The 22835-nt window shown below is 48.2% G+C and overlaps 1 protein-coding gene across 1 annotated transcript in view; it reads right to left on the bottom strand.

The window, feature by feature from the left end:
• Positions 1–20776, bottom strand: part of LOC134043508 (chromatin remodeling regulator CECR2) — a 92574-nt gene extending 71798 nt beyond the window's left edge. The window contains exon 1 of the mRNA XM_062491908.1: positions 20591–20776. Coding sequence (XP_062347892.1) covers positions 20591–20776 — 186 coding nt within the window. The remainder of the gene's footprint in view (positions 1–20590) is intronic.
• Between the last annotated feature and the right edge of the window lie 2059 nt (positions 20777–22835).

Genomic DNA, 22835 nt, shown 5'->3' with positions numbered 1-22835 from the left:
GAACCTGTGACAGAGGCTGGCTCTTCCCTGCAGCACTGTTCCAATTCCAACTTCACCACCAAACGTGCAACACTTTGTACTGCCAAACTTCAGCTTTAGAGTCAAGATGGTTCAGGCTGAACCAGAAATGCCAGTACTGACATGAACTCAACTCTGCCATTTTTAACACATTTCCCTGTACCGGCCAATGCCCATGGCTGCTCCTCAGCTGGCTAATTCAGCAAATAAAAAACATGTCCTTGTCTGGATCATCTGGATGACCAGCTGCTGGGAATAGAGACACATGGAAGGAGCCAGGGCCCAAGCTGGAGCTCTGGAGCACAAATGGTGGGTGAAGGAGTCTTTGCACTCTGTGCTTCAGCTGATACAGTAGCTTATGCCAGTCTCCCTTGGCTTCACCAAAGCTCTTTCCCAGATCGCACAAGTTTGTGAAGCATTTTGTTTCCACAGCCAAGGAGAGCCACATCTCCTGAGCTGCTCTGGGGAAGAGCTCCACTACCCAGACAGGTAACTTAAGATTTCTTGTTAGAAATGAGGCATAAGCAACTCACTCAGAGTCCTAAGTCTGAAAAAAATAAGTGCCGAGACTGAAAATGCAACTTAACATCAGTATATTTCAGTTGGAAAAACCCATCCTTACTCCTCTGTTCCTACTCCTATCCCATTCATTTTACGGCTTTATTGTAAGCCAGACAACCAAAGTAATTTCAGTTGAAAAAGAAAAACAAACCTAAATCCCTTCAAAATTTAGCTTCTGAAACCCAGATCATTCCTTCTCCTCCCTGCACAAGCACAGCCTCACGAAGGTGAACTGGTGGATGAAAAGGAGCTGTCATCTCTTGGGGCAGAAGAAGGGAAAGCTGTGGACCTCATATCTGCCTTGCCTCTTGCTAGACAGATAAAACACTACAGCCTCATGTAACCAACAGATATCCTTTCTTTTCCTGTGGCAGCCCCCATCTCTCATATCCTGTCCACTTTCCAGCTTCTTTAGCAAACAAGTGAGAACCACACAAGCAACAGCCTCCTTCAGTGCACAGCCTTGGTTTGTACTCTCAGCACCACCTACCCTACAGAGCAAGCCCATGGAAAAAGCATACAACCCTGTAATTAAAACCCATCATCATCTACAGGTACAAGGCCACTGAATTAAAGGTTGCAGTGTTTCCTGTCAAGTAACTGAATTAGTAATCATTTAGCATCAGTTTCAACACACACAAAAAAAACCCCACTAATGTACAACAAACCCCTCACTATCATGTCACAGTGGTGATTTGAAGCAGGCACGTTCTCTACCATCACCACCACTTGAGATCAAATACAAATTACATTAGTAGGCAATATTGGTCTTTGAAGGCAGCATTGCAGGACAGAAATGCTGAAAAGTGTGCAGGAACACCACCATTTTCTGGTCAGCCTTACCCAAAGGCAAGGAAATGGGCAGTGGTTAAAAGTGGGGTTTTTTTTCTGCAGAGCTAATATCTAGCTCTTCAACTACTTATATGGTTAGCAGCTGGATTTTCACAGCATCACTGTTGATCACAACTGCCCTGTTAGGAAGTTCGGGATTCTGCTTCCAGCTGGCAACATTTTCTATATTTACAACAGCACTGAGGGTGAAGCATTATGAACAATAACCGGGCATGCCAATACTTTCATTATTAAAATATAAGAGTCAAAAAGTGAAGTTTGATGTCTTGTCAAGAGTTGGTGCACTCAGTTCCCCATCATCATCCATGAAGAAAAGAGGGGAACACCTTCAGGGTGATTAATGTCATTCTAAAACAGACTCCTCTCATCTCTCAAAGTTCAATTTCTTTTCACTGACAGTGACAAATGCCTGCATGATCAGTCTGACATGACAGTCCACTTTGAACATTAAATTATTCTTGCCCCTTTGCTCATCCCCATTGCTTATCCAAACTCCATACCACGGCATGGCTGGCACAACTATTTGCCATGCCACTCTATAAGCCAGCTCATGAAACTAATCCAGGCAAAAAATAACTGGAGGGAATGGGAGTTGAGGTGTTTTAGGTTTTTTTTTTATCCACTGTCCAGATCAGCTGCCTGACCTCTTTCAATGCAGCCCCAGAAAGAGTTGCACTGGAACACCTGTGAAGGTGCTGATAGGGGTTTAGAGACTAGATAATCACACAGATTTCAGGCATGTAGGAGTGGATGAAAACAAGCAATGTATTAAAAGACCAAAGACCAGAACTCTTGGCTATCTGTTCTCAACAAATAAAAATCTTCCTGTCTGGCCTAAGGCATTTCTCTCAACAGCTGCTATTTTGTGTGGTGCTTACCCACAGGTTCCATTTGGAGTGCCTGCATAATGACTCCTGAAGGAAGGTATTTCTGCACAAGCAGCAACCATCCCTCAGAGGCAAGCTATTCCCTACAGAATGAAAAAAAGAACCAGCAATTTCCAACCCTGACTTATTGTCAGTCACAGTTCAAATGGAGTGTCAAAAAAATGCTAACAGAAGGTGTATCCCTGCTTCAGAACTATAAGCTCCTCCTTTGCCCAAGCTGAATTTCAGCAGTTTTAGTGACCATGCATTGCTAAATAATGTCTTAATTCTTTTCACAATTCTGCAGTCTTTTGGGGGAATGGGAAAAGGGAAAGAAAAAGAGAAAAGAACAGAGAAATTATGTACCCTTCAGACCATGGTTAACCGGACCTACTGTTGATGACAGCCTGAATCCAACAAAGAGGTTGGATAAGAGACTTCCAGACATCCACTCTGACTGTACATTTTTGTAATTCTATAGTGGGGTTTCCTTATCAGCTTTTTCTGAAATCAAGTAATGACTGACTTTCCTCTCATAATGGTCCTTATTGGACATTTACACCTTCAAGCTCTCAGCCTCCATTTAGCATAACCTCTTTGTTCAGCTGCCTTCTCTCAATCCATTTTCCATGTATGGCATAGCATAAAACCAGGTGCACAGCATGAATATTCAGGAACAGCAACAAGCAAAGCCATGACACCAGGAAGGGACACCAGGGTGGAAATACCACCCCCCCCCATCCCCCCCATGATCAAAGGAATGTCAGGAGCAGGCACTTGTGGCTGGATTCATGTGTCTCTATGTATGCCAAGAGATCCACACAAAGTTATGGTTGAGTAATGTTCAACATGTCTTGGACCTTTGGACAGAAGAGGGAGGAATTAAAGTACCCTGTCTCCAAGCTTCTGCAGGTGCTACTCCCCATCCCACTTCTTACTGCACCCAGGAAAAAAAAAGCAGAAAAATAAATCAGGGAAATCAGGATGATTCCTTACTTCCCAGCCATAGGAGAAAGGGCAGCTGTGGAGAGGATTTCTCCTCTGGCTGCAGAGGAGCCAGCCACTCTTCTGCTGCAGATCTTGTCCCTTCTACAGGGGGAGGAATGGAGACTCTCACTTGTCCTCTCTCTGGGCAGAAATCCTGGACTACAAATAAGAGGTTCTATTTGGCAGCTGGGTGTTGGCCCTACAGGAGGATGCTGCCCTAAATAATATCAAGCCTCTGCCTCTAAAGCAGGAAACATCACAGAAAAGAACATCACTCAAGTAAATACATGAGCTGCTCTGCTTCTAAGGAGCCCAGAAATATCCTCACATCATTCAGCATCTCCTCTCCATCCCCTGCCAAGCCACTGTGCCAGGCCAGGGCTCACAAGCAATGTGCTAAGTTCTGTGCAGTACACCCAGCCAGCTCCTCAACATCCAGACACATCCTCTGTGGGTAGAGAAAGTGGGTAGAGAAAGCCCTGCTTATTTTTGTGAATGTCAGTGGGGAAATAAGCACTCAAAAAAAAGACAATATGGGGGACTTGCAGAGCCCCTGCCATTTGCTTGGCTCAGACACAACTTCAAGGACTGCAGTAATTGTCTAGAAATCAAACAAGTGGCTGATAGCACCAATTAACACCTTCCTGCATAACAATACCTTCATCTCATCTCTCCCCATTCTCTCAACATCTTAACATACTGGCACCCTGAACGACTCCTCTCCCAGACAGCAGACAAAGAGTAATGTGCAGGGGAGTGAGGAATGAAGGTGGGCACAGTGTCTTAGCATAAGCGAGGCAGCACAAAGTACTGGCGATTATAAAGTATATTAGAACAAAAGAAATCGGAACTTGTCTTGAGGCACCTGAGAAGGTGGAACAAATCTAAAGAAATATTTTTTTACACAGACTCAGATCCCTTTTTGCTAATAGCTACAAGCTGAGATTTTTTTAAAATCTTCCAACAAAGAATACAGTGCCATCTCTGCACATGGGGAGAAAAGCCATATGAACAATTTAATCAAACTGGGGGAACATTTCCAAAAGATCTTCAGATTTTCTTCAGAATAAAGAAGCAATAAACACAAATAAGTTCTATGCTTAAGCTACCTCCTCTTTAAGCTTCTTGTATGAATGTCAGTTTGCAAGCTCAACCACATGCAAGTCTTGCACTGTGGGAGCACCCAAGCCTGTTCCCATGCACTGAATTCTCAGCATATGGATTGGGTACCTCATGGAGCAGTGGCCAGTTCTGGTGAACAAACATAGCCCAAAGAGAAAATTTCGGTTTCAGAAGAGACACTACGTTCTGCAATGAAAACGTAAGCCTGGAGTACATTGACTTGAACCCACTGGACTTGCCCTATATTTGCACCCGTGTGACTGAGTACAGCATTATGCCTGGCAGGGAGAAGAAAGGGGCATGAACTTCTCTTTTATTTAATACACTGTTTTACTAAAGTAACAGGACTGTGGATTCTGAGATTGACAGGATTAAAGCAAAGCCAAGCTTGTGGACAGGCAATACCTATTAGAAAAAGTGAACAGCTTCTGGATTGAGAGCTCTTAGGGGGTTATTATTTTTTTATTCCCCCAGAACTTGTGCTACCACTTAAAATAATAAAACAATTATCCTTCCCCGAAAAGAAGGCTAATTACCCTTCCCGGTGACACTGCCCATCTACCTTCAGACAGGCTGGAGGGGTAGCTGCAGCTTGGGTGCATTCCCAACAGGGAGAAGCCTCGGGCTTTGCTCTTCACTGGAGCTGGGAAGGAAGGATGGCTGCTGGGAGCAATCCCAAACCGGCTGGACCAGGCTGGTTCCACCACTGCCCAAGGGCTTTGCCTCCAACATTGAAATGTTAATCTGACTTTGTAAACCCATAAACAAAAACAAAGAGGAGGACACAAGAGGTAAAAAGCCTCCCTCAACTCCATCTCCAAACCCAATCTCCAGCATTCAGGCTCTGTCTGATGGAACAGGATTTTACCCACAGGAGTGAGTCCCACAGGCTCTGATAGCAAAATTGCTGGAAGGGAGCATCTTTATGGTCAGATGCATTTAAATGGCCACTTCTACCACACACTGGAATATCCTTTGTTTCAGACATCCCTGAAAATAGCTTTCTACTGCAGCAACAGGCCAGACACAGATCTGCCAGCCTTACTTACTGCCCTTTTACAACAGGACACCATCAAATATTAACAACACTAAAACCTAACTGGCTTCTGTATCCGGGCTCCAGCTCGACCTTGCATGCACTGTACCCACTTTCCCTGTCTCCCCCAAACCCACACTTTTAAGACGCATATCTGCCCATGGCTCATAAAATGGGGGCAAGCACCTTCCCAGACACCCCAGCTGGGAGTCGCAGGTGGGAATCCCAGACCTGGGTCTGACCCAGGAAGGCAGAGGGGAGTGCAGGCAGGATAGCAAAAGTTGCCTTTTGGGGAGAGAAGATCCAAGGACTTGGAAGCAGAGATGCTAAATCTCGGAGATCAGTAGGGGCACAAAGACATTGCAAGGCTCGCTGGCTGTTCTCTCTGCTCTTCCTTCAAACCCTGCCAGCATACCCACATCTGTAGAGTCAGCACAGGGGGTCATGTCTCACCAGCGAATGCTCCCTGCCAGAAGGAGCACTGAAACCATCTAATTACCCTGAAAGCTGCCCTTTTGTTTCCCATCCTCCCTGTTTTCTTCTGTCTGCTGACCTGTTTTCCAAAGCATTTTGGGCTGCCTGTCGTGTGGAAGCCAGATTTTAAAGACAAAGCAGTGGCTCAAGATATTTATCCCTCTGCTGGCTCCAAGGACACTGCTGCGACAAACAATCTTCAGGGAAAAAGTGGACATAGTCAGCAACATGGACCACGGGGAAGGGGAAAGCTGTTCTGCATGCCACAGCAATTCCTTACTGGGGTAGCTGAAGCCAGCCATGGTTAACTTAGGCCAGAAGGTCCAAGGGCTCTTCTCTGCCAAGTTTAGCTCAGGATGACAGTGAAATGTGCTTAATTTGACAGTTTCATTTTAACATGTATGGGCAAAGTCTAGAAGGAGACAGTGGCAGCAGCAAGGGAAGAGAGTTGGATTATTATAAGGTAGCTTTTCTGTTGCCTCAACCCAGCGCTTAGCACTAAAAATGGATACAAAAAAATTATAGATGCTAACTCTTCACCCTAGCAATAAAATGATCAAACACAGAGTGTCTTCAACATGGCAGAAATTCTCTCACACATTATAAAAATCACTTTCACTGTAAATTTCAAACTGCCATACCTCCAAACATTAGAGAAGCTGAAATCTTGGGCATAGCACTGGGGCCGGAAAACACAAGGAAACTTTCTGTCTATTACTCTTTTCACTATTTTTTAAAAATCTATAATAAAAGAAAGTTGTGGCACTGACATGACTTTTGTGTCCTCCTCTAATTGTTGGAAATATACCTTTGTGAGCATGCACAAAGTACAGTTCCTGGAGCGGACACTGCAGGAGTAAAGAGAAATAGGTGGTCAACAAGAAGTTTAATTGGTAGAATCCTGCCAAAGGCAAGGAAAGAACCTGGCTTGTGCCTACGTGCCAGTGAGGACAGGGAAGAATAATGCTTCAAAATTACAGGAGAACATCTTCCGGTCTCTGTTTGACTGTTTCTCCTCAAGAACTGTCAAGTTCAGGTTTTCCTTTTCTCTGCTTTTTACCAGGTGATCCTAAGCCATGGGCTGGGTTGCTGCACATGCCTTGGCATTAACTCCATGAACCCAGTGCATTTATTTGGCTATTTGGAGACAGGATCTATTGGTAGCCCATTGCCAGACACACTGATCGCATATCAGGTGTGCCAAACTGAAGGGAAAGGGTATAAGAGTGCATGATCTTCTCCTCTCCAGGCTCCTGATAAGACCACTCCGGCAGTCCTGCAGTGGCTACTTCATGACCACCACCCCCTTCTGATCCCAGTCCCCACATTGGGGAAGCTGCCCTCTCTATTTCATACAAGTGCATCCCAGGCATGCAGGGCAGTGAAGGGTTAATTTAATTAGTTCTGTGTGTGCTCAAAGAATTACAGGCAACTTCATTTAATTATTAAGTAGCCAATCAGGTAATCTCTGTATCTGATTAGCACGCTAATGAAATAATGTCTTCCAGTTCAAAGCTGTCATTCCAATCAGGAGACAGCCCTTCAGCTAGAAGGAAAAGCTGGCCAGGTTTCCATGGGCTCAAGGCTTTGGATTTTGAAGAGGGGAGCAGGGAGCAGAAACATTCCCACCTTCCCTCTCCTTGTCTCTGCCTCTGCACAGAACAGAGAGGCTCCCTGGTGCTCCAGGCAAGCAACCTGCATCACCACCACCACCTCACACCCCTTCTCTCCTGCTCCCAGATGCACAAGAAGGCTCCAGCCTACAGAGCCTGGACAGTGCCAGGCTGTTAAGAGTATTGCCTGGGCACTGCCAGCTGAGATCTGCTAAATATGTGGGGCATGACTGTACTATGGTCCGCATGGGAGAAGAGGCACACAGCAAAACCGTTAGAGCACTAAGAGGAAGCCAGAAACCTTCCTCCCTCCCCCATGCCATGCTCTGCTCCTGTGTCATATGCAGTTATTTCCAGCCTGGGGAAAAGTGCAAGGCGGCAGCTGTCACACGAGGCAAGGACTTGCCCCTTTTAAACAGTGATTTCAGGACTAAATGACCTATTACAACTAACACAGCTGCAAGAACTGGGACACTTCCACACCGCCCAAGAGGGGCTTTGGGAGTGGGGGAGGAAAGCAGGAGGCAAGAAGAGGGTTGGGATCATACTTCCAAGACCTGGCATGGAATCTCCCAACCCTCCACCTTTTAAGTATTAGCTCAGCTGTCCTCCTCCAAGTGCCACTGTTCAGCCTAAGCACAGTAGGGTGGGATGTGCAGCCCAGCATAAGCCTCACACACTCCTTCCTCCTTTGGGCCCTTCCTCACAAACCCTCTCAGACCCAGCTCAAACTCTCTTTCCCAAACAGCAGCACCAGCTACTCCACTACAGCATGGCTGCTTTGTGCATGGCTGCACACATCCTAACTTTTATTTAGCTAGCCCAGGTTTATCAGAGGAGTTGCAGCAGGATGTGGTTCAGCATGACCAAACCATCCCAGCTTCTATCCAAAGAGCCTGGCAGATGATGTAGCCCAAGCTCCAGCCTGCGCTGCTGTCTCTGTACTCGTGCGTGTCCTCACTGCCAGTTTAAACGCTAATTCCTCTCCAAAATTGCCACAGCTGCCAGCGTGTCTTCACGTTTCTGGGCCCCAGATCATCTTCCTGGTGATGTTTCCACTCTGTCGGTGCCCCTCCCAGGGAAAGGATGGAGCCTCCAGGATGCTCACACCAAACAGCACTAGTTTTAAGTCGCCACTCCAAAAACAAATACTGAGAGAATCACAAGAGGAAGCAGAAAAATTGCAAGCAGTCCCCAGCAGCCAGCCAGCCAGCTGGCTTTCTATGAGAATGCTCAAGTGTTGACACTTTTTGTTGACCCTTCTTATCTTAAGTATATCCCATGAACAAAAACCAGCACTGCTGAGAGGGAAGAGACACATCTCCCTCTCTTCTCTCTGCTTACTACAGCCATTCCAACTGAAGGAAACTGGTTAGATCAAGAAAGTCAGGCTTGGACAGCACAATGAAGCATCCACTAATAATCAATCCCTTCACAGCAGTCTTCCTGCCAACTGGCTAAGGACTAGGCAATGATTATAAACTGTAGTTGCTACTCCAAGGAAAAAACAACACAGCATCATATGGCAGCCCTTAAATTCTGAAACCAGTCCTGCTTTTAAAATAAAGACAAGTCTTTCTAACTGCCTATCCCAAAAAACCCCTCAGCCCTGAAATCCAAAACTGGGTTCATCCCAGCTTGCGTTTCACTATTCACAAAAAAACAAACAAACAAAAAAAAAAAAAAAAAAAACCCAACCAACCAAAAAGCCATAAAGCTTCCCTCATTTAAAGTTGAAAGAAAATTTTGAAAGTGCTGGGAAGGTGCGTTTAACACCTCCTAAGATACTATCGTTACCCCTCTCTCGGTGGAATTCCACTGGCTGCCTGAGGAGGTGTGCATAGGAGGACCTGGCAGGGCAGGGCTGCTCCAGCACTCATTAACCAGCACAGATGCAATTCCAGCTCGACTTAAGCACAAGCCACTGCAGTGGCCACCTGGGGACCCGCATTCCTTGACAGTTCTGCCGCCCTGAACATTCCAGCCCCCTCATCCCCCCGGCCCTGAAACCGGGTCAGGGAGGCACAGCATGACCTGATCTCCACCTCTGATAGCACCAAACCCTGTTCCATCCCCTCTTGCCACCCTTGCCACAGTCAGGCCAGATGTGTTGCCTTCCCCCTAGCGAAAAGTGCAGAGGAAGGATACAGATACCCGTCCAGGCACGTACAGGGACATCCTCTCCATGCCACAGCTACTTGCAGATCAGCCATCATCCAAAACGTCCCAAAATGACAAAGTCCGGGCATTTGGCAAGTCAGATGTTTACTACAGAGAGCAGTTTGTTCCACCAAGGGACTCGAAACACCCTCCCAAATTACACATTGCCCTTTACGGGATGCCACAGCAGCTGGAATCAGCTCCACTTCTCACATTCCTCAGTAAGCACTTCCACTAGGGAGCAGGGTGGATGCAGGGCATCAGCTGTAGTTAGTCATGACTGAGAGCTGGGCTCCCTTTCTTCATGCTCCCAGCACTATCTGCCGCCTAAGAATATCCAGCACCACCCACCCTGCTGGGGCAGGGGGAGTCAAGTGGTCCGAGCTCCCAGGCATTACAGGTCTCCCTGCTAGAGGAGACTTTCACTCTGCCTCCCCCAAGCAGCAGCCTTCAGTGGGGCCCCTCGATAGCTGGTTGAGATCCTACAGATCATGGAAAGATAATCCATTGCACTACTAATGCACTACTGCAGCTGTCCATGGAGAAAATCCCCTTTCAACCAAAAAAAAAAACCCTCAAGCCCTTTGATCCTCTCCAACTCACAATTATCTTAAGGGCAAAATAGTATTCAGTGCCTCGGCACCTTGTATCAGGCTGAAAGAAAGGAAATCGAGACTGCTATTCCCTGTTTATTCTACATGGCTGCCCTGTCCGACAAGGCAAGCTGCTCCAGCCTCTTCAGCATAGGCAAACAAATCCTGATGGATAGATATCTGCATTGTTGGGTGACCAGAGCCACAGAGAAACCTTTTTCTTGGGATTTTTTTGTTTGTTTTATTTTTTCAAAGAAAGCCTGAATCTCTCAAATATTGTTTTACACAAGACTCTCAGCTACCGCAAAGTTTAACTGATTTCAGCTGCATATTCAGGAGTGACTACAGAATGAGCAATTTAAAGGCTCACCATCTAACTCCAAATTAATACTTTCCCAACCAGAATGTTCAATTAAAAAATGAAATGCAGCAAGGCTTGATATAGCCTAAAACCCTTTCAGGGAGGGTCTTACTGATAAGGTTTCTTCCCCAGGTGCCCTCACTGCTGCATGACCTCTTGTTACCTGTGCAGGCTCACTCCACCTGCTACCCAGGGCTGCAGTGCGATAAACGTTTCTTTCAGCAGAAGTGTCAGCTATAAAAAGCCCTTCCCCTCCTCCCCGCTGCCTGTTTCCATTCCTGTGCCACTGCTTCAGTCATGCTGGTACAACACTTTCGTGGGGCTGTGGAGGGAGCTGGCCAGGGGAACTGCTTCTGGTGAGGCACAGCTCACTTTAAAGAAAAAAGTGTTTTTAAAAAAGTGTTGCGGTTTTTAATCTGGGCGAGCAGGTTTACTACCGGCTGTGACAGTGGCAGGAGCTGCTGTGGGAAGGCAGCTTGAGAACTGATGTTCCCAGGTTCCACCAGACTCTGCTCATGAGCCCACACTAACAACACAGAGAAAAATAGCCATGTGATAGCCAGCTCTCCACTGAAGAGCACAAAAATATGAAAGAAAAAAGGAGTCCCTTCTCTAATGCTCTGAAATACTATTCATTTCACAAGTACTACACTTTATATAATGCTTTTTAGAAAAATCATCTAAAATTCCCAACAAAGTACTAACCCTTGTGCACATTTCTCCATCAATCAACCACTAATGAGTTTTGAATTCTGGACTGACTCAACCTAAAGCAACAGGAGTGCCGGAGCCTTGGACACGCTTTCCTAGAGGGAGTGCTCAGCATACTTGGCCACTCCAATTATCCCAAACATGTTTACACGCCAATGCACACATATGGCCCAGGAAATGCACAGGACACAAGATTATCTTTGCAAGAGGAAGGTGCAGCAACGAGGAGAAGCAAAGGGAAGCACTGAGAAACATCATATGCAGGGACATGCACAGCTGCCATTTTCCATGCTCAAATTGGGAACCTTTCTGAAACCAGGACTCACTTCTACTTACAGGTAGAACATATTTTACACTTCAAAATGCATTTCACTTCCACAGAGAGATGTTAAGTTTGGGTGTTTAGGAGACATTAAAACACTTACATGGTGGGCCAGTAAGGGTTAGGCCTAAGTGAGGTCACAAAATACCACAAAGTAGGGGAAGGGGTCTTTTTCCTTGCTTATTTTTCAGTATTTCAACCTTCCCAGAGCACCAGAAGAGGGAGCCTTTGACTCCTCTCCCATGCTTATCATTTGTTTTATATTAGCAACAATGACAAGCTCTATTAAGAGTCAAGCTCTTTGAGTGAACTCTCACCCTTTGCCTCCTAAAACAAACAAACGAACAGAAAAAAAACAAGCAAGAAAAAAACCAAAAACCTTCAACCACAACCCTCTTTGCCTTGTGTTATGGATATATAAACACTTTGCTGCCACGCAATTCTCTGCATACAGGGCTTAACAGAGAGAATACTAGGTCTGCCTTCCAACCCTTTGGCCATACAAAGCTCCAGCCCCTTTACAGCAGGCTTAGCTGGAGAGAAAGACCAGAGAATTAATGGCTTTACCAAAGAGGAAAAAGACCCTCCAGAGCTCCTTTTACATCACCAGCCCCAGCAACCAGAAAGAAATTACAGCTAGAATTTCAAGATCCACAAGTGGATGGACCCAGCAGCTTGCAACCACCAGAAGCAGGAGGTGCTGCTCCCACCACAGAATTACAACCCCTGCGAAAACCCAGCCAGGATCCAGTGAGCAGCTGGGATGGTGCCAGGAAAGGGGCAAACCACAGAGTCAGAAGTGTGGCTGAAGTGAGGGCTTGAGAGGGAGTGAGATCTTCTTTCTGGCAGCCAAGACCTTTCTGGCAGCTGGCATCCCCCAAGAGCAGAAGAGCTTCGTGTTTCACTGCCCCCTCAGCAGCGCACGTGCCCTCCTTCCCACCAGGCTGAACGTGTCTGCTTAACCACATTGATGTAAAAACCAACAAAGACACCCCCCTCTGTTACTGAACCAAGGTGAGTTACTACAGGGAAGAGCTGAACCAGTATAAGTGCACCCAAGGGTGAAGAGCCTGCACTGTTTAGATCAGACCAGTCCAAAAGTTACACTGAACTGGTGGCCTAGCCCAGGGTAGGGGGTCCCTGAGGACCATTACACCCCTCATGTATCAAATCATTTGGCATTAACTTTACATACTGCTTTCCCCAGCCAGCTCTCAGCAGTCCTACCTGGGATAATACCAGCAGCCTTGCTTTTTCAGTAGAAAGCTGGTGTTTCAGCTAAGCATTTATAGCGTATAAAGAGTTTGTCAAGAAGTTGAGCCAGTGCTGAAAGGAGTTGCCACACTGGTCTGCAAGACCACCTCTGAGTAAAGCAAAAACCTTGACTGCCATCAGCACTTAGCATCGAGTTATTCCCCCATCCCTTGTAAAGGCTGTCTGTAAAGCCCCTCCAAAAAGCAGAAAAATGAGTGTTCTGGCAGTAAGCAAACTGCATTCTCACCACTTTTCCCCATCAGCTGTTTTCTGTTCCTCACACAAAAGGCTGCAAACCCCTCCTAATTGCAGGAGCCTTCCACCTAACAGACCCTGCTCTCAAGGCCCTCCTCCCCAGGAACTGGGGGAGAACTGGGGCACAATAGGAAGGAGCCCGGCTAAAGGGAATAGATCTGTTAAATTAACGCATTTTCTGTCAACCAAATCAGCTGCCCCTAGTGCTATTGTTGGTGAAACAATGGAGACCCCAGGAATGGGCACCCATTAAAAGGAACAAGCCTGCTGAAAGGATACACTCTGAGGCACTGCCTTGTGTGTTTAACAGGATTCTCTACTGTAAGGAAGGAGGAATCACTAGGCTGCATTGTTCCCACCACCACAGCAGATGCTGTTGCTTCTGGTAACGAGGGGGGGGGGGGAAATTATTTTTTTTAGAAATTTCATACATACCTACAATAACGTTTACATGATAAACTTTTAATTCGGGAATTTTAACTCCTTGGCTGTGGTCATTTCTGCCCATAGCCCTTTTCTAGAGGAGATTTTTGCCTGAAAGAAGGCTATGAAAGCATCCATTGCCATTACAAAAGTTAATTCTTCACCCTTCATGCAGGCACTTAACAGATGCCAGGGGCAGAATGGCACAGCTCTGCCGGCATTATGCTCTGGGAGAGAAAGAACACAGTTAAGCAGGTCTACACATATAAAGTTGCAACACTTTAAAGGTGTTACTTTTAGCTGGTTTGGTTAGAGCAAACTCCACAAGGAAAAACTTTTAAGGCCAGATTTAGATGCCCTATGCAGGAGTTTTAAATCGGTTGATTGAATTGGCACAGGTTGTTTGCAGTACTTGGTTCTTCTTAAACAAAGCAAACTGCAAAGTCATGTTTAAGCTCCTACACAAACCATTTTCTTTTTTTCTAGTGGAGAAAGACTTGCACCTGATTATTTTAAATCGGTCTTAAAATAAACTCAGCTTAAACTGTTAAACTTGTGGGTACACAAACACTTCAGCTAACACCAGGCATGATTTTCAGTGTCAGCTGTGCCAGCAGAAGAATTCCCTATACTAACACAACATAAAATCTGTAATATCAGGCTCCATGTGCTCCATCAAATCTCTAAAATTCATATCGTGTTCCTCCTTCCCTTCTGCCTTCGACTGCTAGTCATTCCCCAACCCCCCCCCCTCCAATCACCTAACTCAGATCCATTCAAAATGTTGCTGTCAAAATAACCTTCCTTATCCATTGTTCAGACACCCTTTGGCTTCGTGCAGTCACTACTTGTTCACTACTTGTTTCTTTTCACAGGTTTAAGATAACGTTTTAACTCATGTATCAGTCTCCTGAACTACCTATTACTTTTTTGCTGGTTTTTGCTCCTTTGTATTTTTTATGCAATTACACTAGAGTATCATTATATAAAATGTGAGCACTTGTGTAAAAGTTTAAGATCTACAGTTGGGAAAGATGTGACTTGCATTTGAAATGGAAACTGCTTTCCAATTTGCAGACCACTTGAAACAACAGCTCTGAGAAGTATCTCTCTGTCTCCCCCCTCCATTAATCTCAATGAACTCTAGAGCCCAACACTGACACGTAGTGCTAATGATTCTATTATGGACAGAATAACTAAGAGCAAAAGCGAGGAGAAGCAACCTAAGAAGTGGTGCTGGAACAGATATGGGGAGAGGGATGGGGTACTGCAGCAACTGAATCAAATAGCAGATGGGACAGGTAGAAGGAACCATAAAACCAGTATTAGCCCTTGATTTTGTTGGGTTTTTTAAACAACACCCAGCTCACACCCTCTACTCTGATGAAGCTGATGCTGACCAGGGTAAGCAGAGCCATCACAGAGTGACCATAGTATATCACCCAAATTCACACAGTGGTCCATAAATGGGTCTATCCACCCAACAGGACCAACACTGTCTTTTCAGTATATTTGAATTCCACAATATTTTCCAACCCTGTCTGTTCTCTGTACAGCACCTGTCCCTGCACTGCCAGTCACTCTACCTTTCCTCAGACAATGTGTGTTTCTCTAAAGCAAAGTGCTCCACATGAGGGGGAAGTTTTAGTCAGCAGATCTATTGCTCGCTGTTGCTTCAGTCACTGCCCACTCCCTTCCACTTTAATGTTGCCTACTGTGAACAGGCAAATGGCAAGAGGGATGGACATCCTAATGACTGAACTATTCTACCGAAAAGGCATTTAAACTCACAACTACCCTCGATGAACATAGCTGACCTATACGAATTCACCAACATTTTCATCAGCGTGCAGTGCCTTCTTGCTGCATTGATTTCACTTAGATTTTAAATTCTTCTGATCAGAAACTACCTGGCCATCATAGAGCAGGATGAGGCACCAGTAGATGTCATATATACTGCTGTAATAACAATAATAATGCAGCACCGACCCAAATAGCTATAGAGGGGTGAAGGCTGTACCTGGGTACCAAAACCTACTGTCTATGTAATTAACCCCATACAAGCCACTGGCAGAACTGGAAGGTTGTGCCATTTTGGTGTCATGGATCACAAGAGACACACACAAAGGGCAGAGGAAGGGGATCCACAGAGAATTTTCAGAAGGACTTAACATGATAGGACAGTGGAGGTTAGAGCATATTTGGCCATCCTGTTCTCACTAGGAAAAATTATTTTCAAAGTATTAAGATTCTAACACACTGTTCCACACATTTTTTTTCTTTTAAAGCTGTATCTGGTTTGCACAGATAGAAGAAACCCTGTTCTCTGCTCTCTCCTCCCTCTCTCCACACTCTTCCTCCTCCTTAGGACCCGGGGGAGCAGTAGCAGCTGCTGGTTTCTAACAGCCACATAATATTCCTGACAGAAAGAGCCTGTTCAAGAACCAGCATGGAGATACCACACTAGAGAAAGAAAAAGGAAGGCAAGAGCAGCAGTGCCCTCCCTGCCTGTGGGTGGGAAGGAATGTACCTAAAGGCAGAGCCAGAGCCTGAAGTGCTAGGAAGGGGCAAGAGGCAAGGAAAAGCATCCTAAAGCTGTAGTGAAGTTAACAGTAGAGGCAATTTGCCCAAAGGTGCTTTTAAAAACCACAGGAAAAGATTTATGCTTTCCCTGTGTAATGTGGCTTTTCCCCCTTTTCCAAATAAACTAAGTTAACAACAATGTTTTTACTATTTTCAAGCACATTCTGGAAAGTCACCTCCCCTCGACCTACCCAGGCAGAAGTTCCTAAATGTTTGAGTCCACAGCTCCTGAGAGCACATGCCAAAGAGTGTGGCCACACCACACTGGCTCCTGTCCAGTGTTTTCAAGTTGTGCTGAAATATGGTGGAAAAAGTCAAATATTCTCCCAATATTTTTGATACAAACAACCCTTATAGCTGCCAGGAGGATATTTCAGTTGCAGAGAGGAAGGGCACATGGCCAGCAGATACTTTGACAAGTACAAGAGGTGTTCCAGTCTTGAAGAGGGAAATAAATCACTCCCTATCATCACTTGCACTAACTTGACTGTGGAAAACATCCTTTCTGTCCATCAAAGCAATGACAACCAAAAAAAAAGACACACCCCACACAGCCACACCTTCTCCTGCCACAGTGCTGTTAGAGTAGGTAAGGACAAACTCACTGATGCACATTCGTGTGATGCAGGGAGGTTGGATCAGATGACCCAGTGTGATCCATTGCAACCTTACCCGTTCTGTGATTTTACAAACCACCAAGAAATACGCTATGACAACCAAGCCAACACAACCAAAATACCACTTTGGAAGAGGCATGAAAGTTTTGTACAGCAGATGGCTGACAAGGCAGCCATTTAAAACGGGAGGAAGGAAAAAAAAAAAAAGCCAACCCACCCCAGAAGGCAGAAGTGCTCTCTGCCATCCTCAGATCCATGCAAAAACACGGCATGAAGCTGAACACGTCCCAAAGTACCCGCTTCTGTCCCACTGAACTTTTGACCTGCTGGCGGTAGCTGAACCCCTCCTGAGTCCATTGGCGGGTGATGCTGCAACAGAGATTTAAAAAGAGGAACCCAGGCGCCTGCATCTGCCAGAGCCAGCATGAGGGCCAGCTGTGCCCACCCTCTCCCCAAACAATGCCCAGAGTTCAGCCTGATGGATGTGCCTCTTTCTTTTTGGACACCCCTTCCCCTGCAGTCTCTGGCTATGCACCGGTCCAGGAAAAAAAAAATTAAAACATTTGCTTCCCAGGTTTCTGCCATCCAGATGCTGATGGCAGTCCTGCATCTCGAAGCCTGGAAGCTTCACTTTCTTTTGGGCCAATAAGTAGAGGGAAAAGGGTTTGCATTTAAAAAGTGAAAAGGAAAACAAAACAAAACAAAAAACTCCATTCGGTTTCTCTAGACTACTAAAGGCTCCCAACTTCTCAAATACCCTCAGCAAATCTGCTCAGCACAGGAGGGATGGGTCCAGATGGCCTATCATTACAGAGCCTTCCAGCTAGCTATGGACAGACCCACCAGAAGAAAAAAAATATCAGGGGAGGAAGAGGGTGGGGAAAGAAAAACAAAAAATACCTAGAGCTTTTTAAAAATTACCAACAGAACACCACAAATTGGAAGATCAGGTTTGGTCAGGCTTGAAGACTGCAAGGATGGTGGCAGCGAAATCCTAACCTGCTTGCTGAAATTGGAGGGAGAGTCAAAGCAGGGGATATCTGTTTCAAGCAGAATTAAAGGTTGTTTAAACCTTCTGTCTTTCCTAACGATATTGTAAGAGTTTAGCACCAAACTCCCCCCGGAGATACACTGGTATCAGATAAACACCAAAAAAAGTGCCACCAACCAGAATTTAAACTCAGACGTGCTCACATGTCTTAGAAAGAAGAGAATATCCAAGAAGAGACAGCTGCATCCAGTCCCTTAGATATAGTGGGCAGAGTTAGACAAACATTAGCTATGAAGCTCAAGGTGTTTGAGCATGAACATCCTCCAGCTGAAACCCTCTGAACCTGAGATCTCCATTTTATCTTCTACATACCCAGATTCACTCAAAGCGCCCATTTTACTCTGTGCCCACATGGACTGGGGCAATCACCCCTGGGTTACTCATGAGGGGCAGCAACTTTTGAGGGAAGGGGCATTCCCCAGTCCATTGGTATTCAGCCACAAGCACACTTCTCCACAATATCCAAAGCTAAAGCAAGAAAATACAATTCATACATGAGCATAGATTCATTTTTTTATGGCTAGCTATAGTTTTATTTCCCCCTAACATGTGCTTTAAATCCTGGCATCTCCACAAACCTCTAGAACAGCCACCTCCAATTTATTCAGACACCCCTGAAACTCAAGCATGCCTCAGAGGTAGCAGTGAGACCAGCCAGAAGGGGCACTGGTATTATTAAGTCCAAAATCATGAAGAAATCTTTAGGCAGCTAAATAAAGCACAAATAAAAAAAATAATTAAAAAAAAAGGAAACAAAAACACACAGAGCAGTACTCTTAGAAAAAAGTCCCATCACTGGCCATTGGTTTCAAACTGTGAACTATTTGAGCAAGCTCTTTGTGCTAAGATCTGTTCCCAGATATCCCCGAAACCAGCGGTGAGACTGGAACAACTACACCAGGCAAGAGGTAACAAGATGGTGAGCTTCAATGAACAGCAACTTTTAAAACTACTTGTGCTCGGCTGCTCACACTCTGCCGGGGAAGGAGATCTACTCCACGTGCCTGAAGGAGCAGAGTTCTGACAGCCGCATCCATCCTCTCACAGCATCCCGATTTTCACTGTAATTTCCACCGACCCACGGACAAACGCCACGCTTTGAAACCCATTTCTGCCAAAGGCTGCAGGCCATCCACGTGCACGGAATTTTTTGGCGATGTTTTTTCTGCGTGCTGCTTCTGCTCTGCAGCACCCGCAGCACCAATGCGCCCGCACTCCACCACCTCCTCCTCCTCCCGGGCATTCCCCCCAAAAAAGCAAGTTAATTTGTTCCGAGTGATGATGTTAACTCCCCCAGCCTAAGCGTGCTCCGGGAACCAAAGGGGAGCCCACATTTACTTCATTTGTGAAGCAAGCCAGATGCTAATTGCCTCCAAAGGTGAAAGGCTAGTGCCTTGGCCCTTTTATCATTGTAAATTCAGGTTCCTTCAAGACTTTGCGCTGCTGGGCCCGGAGAGCCTCCCCCTTTAATGGTTTGGCATCAATAGGAGGGGGAGGGGAGTTCTCTTTCGCAAGAAGTTGCATCATTGAGAGATCTCATCCCCTTTCAAGATTTCGTACCGCATAAGGGATTCCCCCTCTTCAGAAATTCACATCCTGCTCGAGGAATTTTGCTCTTTAGGGCTTCGCGCATCCCACTGAACTTTTAAACATCTTTGGAATTCGCATTCACGGGGCAATTACTGTCTTTAAAAAACACACGCCACCACGTTATTCACCCGGTTTATTGCCAACGCGCTGGCAAGAATAGCTTTTCACAGCAAGCACAAAAGATTTCCTACCACGACACACTTTGTTTGTAACATTTGTAGCCGGCGCAGAAAATATTTACGGGACATTAGCGGCACACATAAAAATAAGAATTAAGTAAAAAAAACAACAACAACAACAAAAAACAAACAAACAAACATGCCACACAAGAAAGTTAGATCGGAAAACAGGCAAGAAGGTACGAAAGCCAAGAGCGTTCCCTTCGCGGGGGACAGGGGCGGTGGTGAAGGCACCGTCGATTCCCCGGCGGAGGCTCCGCTGAGCCGCACAATGAGAGCCACGGTGCCCCGAGGAGCCCTCCAGCCTCGCCGGGATGCGGGAGAAAGGCTCGGCAGGACCCTCCGCGCCCCGCACCCCGCGGCGGCACCGGCCAGGTGGGGACCCCCACCCGCAACAAAAGGAGCCGACCCGAGCACAGCTGAGCGGGCTGGGGAAACCCCCCAGCAGCAGCCGCTGGTACCCCCGGGAAAGGTGGGGGGTTACCGGGCCGGGCCCGCCTCTCGCCGCCACCATTTTGGGCACGGGGGACCCACCGCGGGCTTCGTGCCGCGTCCGTCCTCCGCCACCTTTGTGTGCGGACACCGGCCCGGCGGAACAATGCGGCCCGGCCCCGCTCCACCCGCGGCCGCCCCCGCCGTGCACCCCCGCCAGCCCCGGAGCCGGGGGGCTCCTGCTGCTGCTCCGCCGCCGCCCGGGACGGGAGCGCCGAAAGTTTGCGAGCGCGCCCGCGAGGGACGGGGAAGTTGCCGGGTCCGCCGCAAGCGGAGCGAACGCCTCGCGCTGCATCACGTCGGAATCTAGCTGTTCGCCGGGGGCCGAGAGGTGCCCCCCGGCACATCGCGGGGCAGCGGGAGAGGCGTGCGGGATCCCCCGGGCAGCGCGGGAGCAGCGGGAGCGGGGGCGCGGACACAGCCCGCGGGCTGTCCGGCGGGACGGGGCGCGGCGTCCGCAGGGTTCTCACCTCGATCTCGAAGTCGGGCAAACGGAAGGCGGTGCGGAAGAGCGAGCAAAAGTGTGCGATGGCCGGGACTTCCCACCAGGAGCGGAGCTCGTCCAGCGCCACCGCAGCCGCCGCTTCGGGGCCACCGGTACCGGCTACGCTGCCGCCGCCGCCGCCGCCGCAGCCGCCGTCCTCCTCCGGGCACATCTCCCGCGGCCGCCGTCCGCCCGCCCGCTCGGTCGCTGCCTCCCTCACTCCGCGGGCGGCTGCGTGTGCCGCCGCCGCCGCCACTCGGCGCTGCGGCCCCGCCCGCCCCCCGGCGCCACGCCGCTCAGCGGCCGCCCCCCGGCGGCCCCGCTCTGCCCCCTCGCTGCCGCCCGCGCACGGGGAGGCTCAGGGCCGGCGGGGGCGCTGCTGCTGCCGCCGCTGCTGCTGCCCCCCCTACCGCGGCCGGCCGCCGCTGCTCGGGCCCATCCTCATCACCCTCGCCGCCCTCATCCTCCACCTCCCCGCCGCCGCCCGCGCCCCGCACACGAACGGCCGCGCCGCCGGGAACAGATGGGCGCGGGGGGGGTGGGGGGCGTGTGTGTGTGGGGGGGGGGGGGGGGGTGGGCCTCTCGGGGCGTGGCTCCGCACGCGGGCGGGCGTGTCCCGGGGCGGGAGCACTAATGGGAAGGCGCGATCGGGTGGAGGGCGGGGCGGAGCGGGCCCGACGGGGCGGGGCGCGGGAGGTGACAAAAGGCGTGAGGGCGGGGTGGGCGGGGCGTTGCGCGGCCGTGCACGAGGAGGGGGCGGGGCCGGCGCTCATCACAACAACAGGCCCCCGGCGCCCGCCCGGCCACGCCCACCAGGGGCGGGGCTCTGTGGGGGCGGGGCTCCCGCACGCGGCGGCTCCGGCGCTCCCGGTCCCGGTGTCGCTCCCTTGGCTGGCCACCGGCTGCTGCCGGCAAGGGGCCGGAGATGGCTCCTGGTGCAGTGAACCCCTGGGAATCCCCAGGGCTTCTGCTCTTGCTTTGTGCCTCCGAGTGAGGAGCCCAAGCTGGGCTTCTTGTTCTCCGCATACGGCTGCCACGAGGAGCCAGATACGCTGCTGTGCCCTGCGATACATTTGTGTGTCACCCACATTCCCAGACCCTCCATTGCTCCTGGCTCGGAAACGAAGAGCAACGCTGCCCCGTTTTGAATTGTATTAGGGGAAAACATGCATCGATTGAAGACAAGTAGATCTTAATTACCTGCTTGTGGAACTGCCTTAATGGGACAGAGTTCCAGTGAAACACCAAGCAGCTGTGACTTCGCGTGCTGTCACTGCATCCCCTGACAACCTCTCTGTGGCCACCACAGTCCAGCTCTGAAACAGTTACAATGGATCACTGTGCCCAGCTGCCTCAGCTTAGGGTCCCACCTCCAGTGAAACCACTGTGAAACTGGAGTTTAACCGCAGTCATGGCAGAGCAGAGACGTGCAGAATTATCCTGTGGCTGAGGGCAATTCCTTCAGAACTGGACTAATCCCATGGCCTGGTCTTAACTAGCGTGGATGTGAGGAAGCAGTGAAATGCCTGAGTTGGAGTGGGAGGGGGATATCCCCATTCGGGAGCAGCCTGAAGATCCGAGGGGAAAACACATTGAAAATGCCCTGCTCTGTCTCTGACTTGGCACCATCAGAGAGGGAAAGGCTGGTGGCATCAATCAGTGCCATCATGTTGCTGCTAACACCTGCTGACATAAAGCAGTCTGATTTCAGAGTCTCCAACTAGCATGCACTTTTGAGATCTCCAGCTTTTCCTCTCCCTTTTTCCCTTCAAAATGAAAAGAGAATAAGGTGAAGGTATAAGCTCTGTGCTGTGTCTCAGCCCACTGCCTAACAGCCTGACCAGGGAAAACTAGGTGAGGATGGGAACAGCTTGTTAAGAGATGAAACAAATCAAGGAGCAGCAGCGTGGCTCAGACAGAATGAACAAGCTCTAATTTCATTGCCTTTTTCCAATTGCGGGATCAAGGGATACCCAGTGAAATTGGAAGGAAATGAATTTAAAATGGTGCAAGGAAATATTTGTACCATGTGTAATTAACACATGGCATTTGTTACCACGAGGTTTCATTGAGACCAGGAGATTAGCAGGATTCAGAAAAGGATTAGACATTTATATGGATACCAAGAACATTCATGGTCACGTTAGACAGGATATAAATAAATTTTAGGAGGGATATAAACTGTCAGGCTTCAAGCACAATATAACCCCTAACTGATGGCAAGGGATTAG

Source organism: Cinclus cinclus, chromosome 4 (assembly GCF_963662255.1).
Source record: "Cinclus cinclus chromosome 4, bCinCin1.1, whole genome shotgun sequence".
Classification (NCBI taxonomy): domain Eukaryota; kingdom Metazoa; phylum Chordata; class Aves; order Passeriformes; family Cinclidae; genus Cinclus; species Cinclus cinclus.
The sequence above is the reverse complement of the archived record's forward strand: the minus strand, read 5'-3'. Positions and strand labels throughout refer to the sequence as shown.